Here is a 9,011-nt window from a genome sequence, read left to right as displayed (position 1 = left end):
TAGTATGTGGGTTATGCAGGAAGTGATGACTTCTGCTGCGTCTCGTAAATATCTGGCTGGGATGTTATCGTGACCTGTTGCTTTTGAAGGATTTAGAGTTTTTAGCTTTTCTAACACTTCTTTTCTGGAGAAGGCCTCGGGCTTAACTACCTTATTTTTTATAAAAACACTCTATATGAGCCTCACTGTAGCACCCTGCCTGGGCCGGCAGTGTGCTGACTAGTGATTCGGCTATGGATGTAAAATAGGTGTTTAAACTGTTGGCTACCTCCAGTTTGTTCAGGTTTAGATTGTGCGTTTTGGTTCAGTTCTAGCTGGCTCAGTTCTAGCTTTAATCCTCACAGTTTTTTTCTCGAGCATATTTGGCAACTATCGGTGAAAAATATGATTTAAAATGGTCCAAGGCCTTATCCACTTCTGTACATTTAAGAACTGGAGACCAATCCAAGTTCCCCAGAGAGGAAGATAGAGCATCATTACTATATAACTTTAGGGATCTGATAGTAATTGTGTTATGATAGCTTAGTAGCCTACTATTTTCTGAAGCTTATACATGTACAGTATTTGATGGAGTGATCACTTGCTAAAATGTATGACTCCACTTTTGCTTGCTTGTAGAACCACTACATTATACAAAGCCTGCAGAAACACCTATAAAAACAGAAATGACTGAGGAACCAGAACTAAAGACTTTTACTCCTATACACCCATAAAAGATGTAACAGGCGAGCGGAGGGGGAAGCCAGAAACACGGTGAGAGCAGAAGTGTGGCCTTGTAAAACCTAAAAGTACAGCCTTCCTAGAAATGTACTCGAATAAAAGTTAAATATTTGTCTTGGAAATGTACTCAAGTAAGAGTAATACGTACTAAAGAAATCTAATACTCAAGTACATTTACTCCGTTACTGTCCACCACCGATTGTAAGTATTATATAATGTGTTTTAATTTGGAGAATGAGTGCTCGCTCGGGCTTGTGATGGTGAAAGACAAACAAACAAAAAATCTCACAAAAAAACAAACATTTTTGTCTTTGAGCTCCACTACTGTGTTTATATCCATTCATTGTCTCTTTACTATCAGCACTGTTTACAACAGGGTAGGCAACCGTAGGAATGGGTGCCAACATTGGCGCAGGGGAGGGTAATCACTGGCACTCTGGCATAAGTGTGAGAGAGAGGATTTTTGTATGTAGTCAATTAAATTAAGTCCCCTCACATCTGTATGCAAATTGCATCCTGCACACACATCTACATTCATTCAAACTCTGAACTCTGACTGAGGAGGGAGTCTGGGAGATAGGTGGGGTTATTGCTCTGAGTCTCAATGTCCTGATGTGAAAGAAAATATTTCAAAAGAAGAAGACAAAAAAAAAGTTATATTTATGGACAATCGAAATCTGTTGCGAATATTTAGTTTTGATGTGGTGTTTCAATTTTACATAATGTTGATATGGCATGGTCACTATCAAGAAAATAAAAACATGGCACTTTATGTCAAAAACGTTGCTGGTTTACAAGAAGTGATTGTTGATGATGTAGCCTATGGATTCTTTTGGCAGTTGTTTCTAACTTAGGAAGGTGTAAATAAATGTTAATTCACTTCAGGTGAAAAAAAAAACAGTCTTGTAACATTTTAACGTTTCATTCTTCATTTCTTCCTACGCATGATCTGTCTCTGTCACAAGATGAGCCTATTTATTCATCACCAGTCGAGCACTTACATTGAAGATACATGCAACATTCAGAGTTGCCAAATGGATCAAATCATTGAGCAGGATACAGGGGGCATAAATAAAACCTTCAAAATGTGTTGAAGTGCGAGCGATTTCAAAAGTGTTGATGACTTCTGTTACATTTAACTTACAAAACGTATTTTGAAATAATGTATGGGGGGACAACTTCAAGTTTGTCTGAAGTTGGAGGGGCATGTCCCCCCAGTCTACCCCGGAATCCGCGCCTCCCTTTAACCCATCGTTTTTAGAATAAGAAAAAGAACGGAACGGTTTTGGACATACAAGGTTTCCAGAAAACTTAGGTTAAGATTTAGAAGGTGTTTGCAGAATCAGCCTAGGTAAACAGGTTGTAACAACAGTTACAGAGTATGTAATGATTTATATTATCTTGATTTGGTATTTTGATGATACATTTTTGACTGGCTCGACAGTTGGACAGACGACAGCCAGGTTTCAAGATCACAGAGTTCTCTTTGTAATCGCATGTTGCCATACAGGATCACAAGATCTCAAGAGCCTGTAGCTTCACATTAACTTCACAGGGGAGAGCAGTCAGATGGTAACTTCTGTCACCCATGACATGGGACGACAAGTGTGCCCAAACATAGTGGCATAGTCCTCTAAAGGGAACAAATAAAAGGTGTAGATGTGTACTGTGACTGTTATACTGTTGTATCCTCTTTAGATCATCCATGCTGAACAGCGTTGTCACCAACCAGTGTCCACAGCAGAGTTACTCCACCAACCTGACAGTTGACCCTGAAGACAGCAATGATGCCACAGACAGCAAGCTGCCATTGTTTCCTCTTCTTATTTCTGTTTTGCACACTTAATATTTGCCCAATACTGGCTTACATGCTGAAAGACTGCACTATTGTTCACTCTGCTGTTTATGTTTCAGTGAATTGTGAACAGCGTCAACTCATTAGCGTACCAGATGACATTCCCAGAGATGTTACATCATTAACACTCCAGAAAAACTCCATTCAAAAGATAAACAGGACAGATTTTAACAATCTGTCGAATCTCAGAGAATTGGACCTGAGTGAGAATGAAATAACTGATGTAGATGACGGGGCTTTTGTCCATTTGATGGAACTTAAAGTGCTCCGTATGAACCAAAACCACCTAACAACACTGAAAGACAATATGTTTCAGGGACTGTCTAATCTCTTGATGCTGAGCTTGTCTAACAACGATCTCCAATTTATCAACCGCGCTGCCTTCCAGTCACTCACCAGCTTACAGGCACTACGTCTAATGTCCAATCACATTACAGATATCATCACCATCTTACAACTACCACGCTTACAGGTGCTCAACATCTCAATTATTGAGTTAGAGTCGTTTCAGTCAAAAGATTTGCCATTAAACATTTCCTCTGAGCTCAGGGAGTTGAGAATTGATTCACCGTCAATGAAAAGGTTTAGCATCACAACAGCTGTATTTCCACATCTCGAGACAATTGACCTGTCAGGCTGTACTGGCAACTATGGATTTAAGTGGGACATACAAGACAAGTATTTTCTCAGGAATATAACTAAGGTGTATTTTAACTATGATTTTATGTCTTTTGACTCCATCAGAAAGGCTCTACAGAGTCTTGATTCACTAGAATACCTACAGCTGACTACCATGGAGAAGTTTATCAAAATAGGTCTCTTAAATATTGCCTGCAAAATACCCACACTGAGGACACTCAGGATAATGTATACCTTCATAGACAACTTAAGTGAAAAACTTTCAACTTGTACTCAACTAATCAGCCTGGATCTATCATATAATAACCTGAAGGAACTGTCTAAGGATTCATTAAAAGAAATAAAGCAACTGATTCACCTGAACCTCGCCTACAACCTACTTTCCAAAGTGCCAGACGATGTTAAGAATCTCTCCATGCTACAAACCCTAGACCTGCGTTACAATCATATTCATGATCTAAGCTGCTCAGACTTCTTAAATTTAACAAGACTCACTCACCTTCATCTAGATACCAACCTTATCTCTGAACTCAAACAGTGTGTTTTTCAACATCTCTTTGACTTAAAGGTCCTAACTGTGAGTCACAATTCCATTTGGACGATTGGAGACACGTTCAAGACTGGTCTGCAGAAACTAGAATTACTGGATTTAAATAAGAATGTCATTCTAGTAGAGTTCGGCAAGGGGGAATTTCAAAGTCTGAAATCGCTCAAGCAGTTAGATGTGGAACTAGGCCATTTATATGAGTGGGACAACACCTATTTTGAAGGACTAGATGAACTTGAAACACTTAGTCTAATGTTTGATCTCAACCCCATCCAAATGACCTCTTCACCTCCCCATGACTTAACATTACTTAAAAGCTTGAAGAACTTTACAATACAAATAATTCAACAAACCTATGATTCATACCCATTTTATTTATCACAAATGCTCTCGGATATGAAACATTTGGAACACTTTACAGCCGAGAATGTCTATGTTGAAATACTAAACTCAGACACATTTGAATATGTACCACAGTTGAAGACTCTTACATTAAGGAGCAATAATCTGCTTTGGCTGTACCCTGAGACATTTAACCCGATACAAAACCTAGAGGCCCTCCATCTCTCCAACAATAAATTCAAGTCCCTGGACTTCCTGGCACAAGCCAACCTGACTCGACTCTCTTGGCTGGACGTGAGCCAGAACGAGTTGACGGTGATCAATGTCTCTCTCTTCAGTTTTCTCCCTGCTCTCAGGTATGTTTACATGGGTGACAACCCTTTCGCTTGTGATTGCTCTAATGCTGACTTTCTGCAGTGGATGCTGAACAACAACCAAACACAGGTCGTTTTTGCTCACAGCTATACTTGTGGCTATCCTCTGGCTGAAAAGGGAACTAGGCTTCTTGACTTTGACTACCATTCCTGTGAGCAGATGGACACTAGCTTCATCTGCTACATTTCCACTACTTGTGTGATTGTGCTAACTCTGCTCACATCCTTCACCTACCACTTCCTGAGGTTGCATCTACTCTATGGATACTACCTCCTCCTGGCCTTCCTTTACGATGCCAAGAAAAGAAAGACGGGTTCTCCTCAGTGCTACGATGCCTTCATCTCCTTCAACGTTCATGATGAGCTCTGGGTTTACAGAGAAATGCTTCCAGTGCTGGAGGGAGAGCAGGGCTGGAGACTCTGTCTGCACCACCGAGACTTCCAACCAGGTTCAAATCTCTCTCTGTATCTCACTTATAGAGCACCAAAGTCTGACATCACTGCCACTAGAGGGCGCTGTTTCATTGGTTCGTGGCTTTATTTTTTGTGTTGAAATCCCCATTTGGGAATCTTAGATCACATCATATAAGAACTGTGTTCCAAACATAAACACACCACCCTGGCGTTTTTGTCAGGGGGGTGGCTCTGCATCGTTTATGATATTCATTCATATTTGATGCAGCCTGTTTCTGGCGAAAATGGAATTCATTCTGCGTTAAAGGTCTTAAGAACTACTACTTCCGGGTCTGAAATCACTGTCCCTACAGCAGCTGTGTTCATGGGAAATGTAGTCTTTGAGTTGTTTGACTCGTTTCTAGTGTTTATATTGTGTTACTCTTTGGGTAAATGTGTACATTTACACCTTCAGTCGATGCTTCATATCCATATGAGTAAAATCGCCAGGGTGGTGTTTTTATTTTTGGAACACTTATATGAATCTAAGATTCCCCAATGAGGATATCAACACAAAAAGTAAAGCCACGAACACTGCGGTTCGCACCCTCTACTGGCAGTGACGTCAGGACTTTGGTGCTCTATAGCCTACTGTATTTATGTAAACGTGTCTGTCTTTTTTTCTGTCACCAACACTTGTATCCTCTGTATCTGACGAAAAAAACAATGTTGTCTTCAGTGGCATTATCATGGCACTACATAATATACTATACAGTGGTGTAAAGTAACTAAGTACATTTACTCAAGTACTGTACTTACATACAATTTTGAGATACTTTTACTTTACTGGAGTATTTTCAATTGTCAATACTTTTACTTCTACCCCACTACATCTCAGAGGCAAATATTGTACTTTTACTTCACTACAATTATTTGAAAACTTTAGTTACTAGTTACTGATATCAATTATTACATTATAAAACATACATTAACCACTTTAGCCCTATTTCATAGCTAGGCTATTTGAAAATAGCCGATCTACAAACTCACGTTGCGTCGTAACGTGTTGTGAGCTTGTAGATCTGCTATTTTCAAACATTAGTACTTTTACTTTTGATACTTTAAGTACATTTTGATACCAATACTTTTGTACTTTTACTCAAGTGCATTTTGAATTCCGGACTTTTACTTGTAACAGAGTACTTCTACATTGCAGTATTGATACTTTTACTTAAGTAAATCTTTTGAGTACTTTTTCCTCCACTGATACTATATCTGTCTCTAATGTCTAACGTTTCCAGGTAAAGCCATCATAGAGAACATTACAGAGGCCATCTATGGCAGCAGAAAGACCATCTGTGTGATCAGCCGTCATTACCTGGAGAGTGAATGGTGCTCTAGAGAGTTCCAGATGGCTAGGTGGGGGTGCCATGTCTATGACTTTTGTTTTTGCTTTGTTTTTTTCTTATCTTAAGATTCACTAAAGCAGCAGTCAGTGTCTTTCCCCTACAAAACGTTATGTCTCCCCCACACAGTGTGGATTCACATGGTATTGTAAATATCCTCTAATTGAAATACTCACAGCACAGCTCAATGACCGCTCCATTCCATTTTGTAGGATGTGAAACTAACTACTAGGCCACTATTACTACTGTTAATAAACACAGCTTCAAATGTTGCTCATTCATTTGGGACAGTGTATACATTCAGTATTCCCTAGTCAAAAAAATCATAAAGAATGTTTAGTTTTTCTATTAGATCATATTGTATGGCTTCTTGACTGGGAGTTTATTTTCAGCACTAACCCAATTCAAGCGAAAAACAACACAGCAACAGTTGTCTTAATTTGGTTTATTAACTGATAATGATACAACACAATTGATGAAACTGATACAGTAACAGAATACATCTTGTGGAAGATCCAGTGAATGCAACGTCCTGGAATACAATGCAAAATGTGGTGATTTGTGATTAAGAAACACATGAGCCAGCATCTCCCCTAGTTCATCTGTCACCCAAAAAGGTAATATCTCTCCTCTCCTGTGTGCAGCTACCGTCTGTTTGATGAAAAGAAGGACGTGTTGATCCTGGTGTTCCTGGAGGACTTTCCAGCCCAGCAGTTGTCTCCCTACCATCGCATGAGGAGGCTGGTGAAAAGACAAACCTACCTGAGCTGGTCCCAGGCTGGACAACACCCTGGACTGTTCTGGCAGAACCTATGCAGAGCTCTGGACACACCTGACACTGATCTGGCTTTCAATGAATAATCTACTTCCAGTAGCAGTGGTGGAAAAAAAAGTACTCAAATGTTTTACTTAAGTAAAAGTTTCAATACTGCAATGTAGAAGTGCTCTGTTACAAGTAAAAGTCCAGAATTTAAAATTGACTTGAGTAAAAGTACAAAGGTATTGGTATCAAAATGTACTTAAAGTACCAAAAGTAAAAGTACTCAAATGTTTGAAAATAGTAGAACTACTACAAGCTCACAACATGTTGTAGGCTATGTTCAGCTATGGCCACCCGTAAATTATCTATACTTGAATAATGTACTTAATTACTATCTGGAAGTACTTTACTTGAGTACTTTTTTATATATACTGTACACTTCTACTTCATTACATCTCAGAGGGAAATATTGCACTTTTTACTCCACTACTTACTCAACTATTTGACAGCTTTAGTGACTGTAGTTACTTTGCAGATTTAGATTGTAAATACAAAACATTAACTAAGTAAGCACTATTGTATACATTGACTATTCACAAATAGTGATCTACAAGCTTGTCGATCGGCTATTTTCGAAGAATTTAGATTTAAACAAATTGTGCAACGAACCATTCATGATGAGTGCTTTTACTTCTGGTGAAGGTGGTGAAGGCTCTAATGTCAACAGGGTATTGAGTTAAATTATTTTGATTGATTTAACAGGGGGAAAAAAGTGGATTGTTCTCATGAATGCAAAGCATACGGTCACTTCCCACTATTTCTCCATTACTCATTATCTAGATTCATTGCTGGTAGTATTTCCTCAATTGAAGCATTTATTATTCTCATTAATTACATTATGCATTATGCTCATTTACATATATTGTACTTACATTTTTGACATTGGCTATTACACTTTTTATGATCATGTTGCTCTTTTACTAATACTAATTGTATTGAATGTTGTTCTTGGGTAATAATTATTGTCTCAAATTCATTAATCCTTACAAATACATATTTGACAAGGATTTGATTGCACAAATTTCTATTGATTTGCTCATTTGATGAGACCAATGAGACAGAACTGTGTTGTTAACAATTTATAAGACCAATATAACTGTTTTGTGAATAATATAACTGTGGCATGAATAATGTTTTAATCCAATATAACTGTGTCATTATGTATTATCTTGACCTACACTAGTCGTTTGGGATGGGTATCGTTAGGATTCCTAACGAGTCCGGTTCTGGTTCTGCTTATCGGTTCCGGTTCTTAACGGTTCCATATTTCGGTCCCAAAATGGTATATAAATAAGAGGTCAAATGTTTATTTAATCAGGATGCACCGAATGGAAAATTCTTGGCTGAAACCGAATACCGAATATAGGAAAAACTTGGCCAAAGGCCGAATACCAAATGGTGTATTTTTTTTTTAATATACATTTTTGTCAACGCCAGGCCGAAAGGCATGGCGAGAGAGTATGTTTTGCACCCTGTCCATCCGTCCGTCCGTGTGTCCGTCCGTGTGTCCATCTGTGAACACTGAACAGCTAATCTCCCGCACCGTTGGCTTGATCGCAGCAAAACTGTGCACACACACTCCCTGGAGGCCAATTCAGAACCACTTCCCCAAAATGTTCACATGGGCCTGGTGTAGTGCCACCAAGAGGCCGCTTTTTGCAAAACACATTTTTTGACAGTAGGCCTACTCCTACAGATGTTGTCCAAACGCAACACAGTATCTGTATAGTCATTAAACAAAACAGGTTTTTCATATTTTTCATATTCCATCCTGATTGGCTAAGAATGGCTTCCAAAGTTTGCAGGAGTGCTCCGTTTGGAACTAAATGCCTCATGTATATTGGTAAATGGTGCATTTATATAGCGCTTTTATCCAAAGCGCTTTACATAGATTGTGCATTACATTCACCCATTC

General features: G+C 38.8%; 1 protein-coding gene across 1 annotated transcript; it reads left to right on the top strand.

The window, feature by feature from the left end:
- Window positions 1–3,699: 3,699 nt before the first annotated feature.
- LOC311051544 (toll-like receptor 13) lies at window positions 3,700–7,137 on the top strand (the record flags this gene model as incomplete). Its single annotated transcript, XM_084066119.1, has 3 exons — window positions 3,700–4,926; window positions 6,172–6,289; window positions 6,921–7,137. Exons 1-3 carry the CDS (start codon window positions 4,014–4,016, stop codon window positions 7,135–7,137), a joined length of 1,248 nt encoding a protein of 415 aa, XP_083922245.1. The 5' UTR covers window positions 3,700–4,013.
- Window positions 7,138–9,011: the final 1,874 nt, after the last annotated feature.

The sequence above is a fragment of the Gymnoscopelus microlampas genome (assembly GCF_963454915.1).
Source record: "Gymnoscopelus microlampas genome assembly, chromosome: 9".
Lineage (NCBI taxonomy): Eukaryota > Metazoa > Chordata > Actinopteri > Myctophiformes > Myctophidae > Gymnoscopelus > Gymnoscopelus microlampas.
The sequence above is the reverse complement of the archived record's forward strand: the minus strand, read 5'-3'. Positions and strand labels throughout refer to the sequence as shown.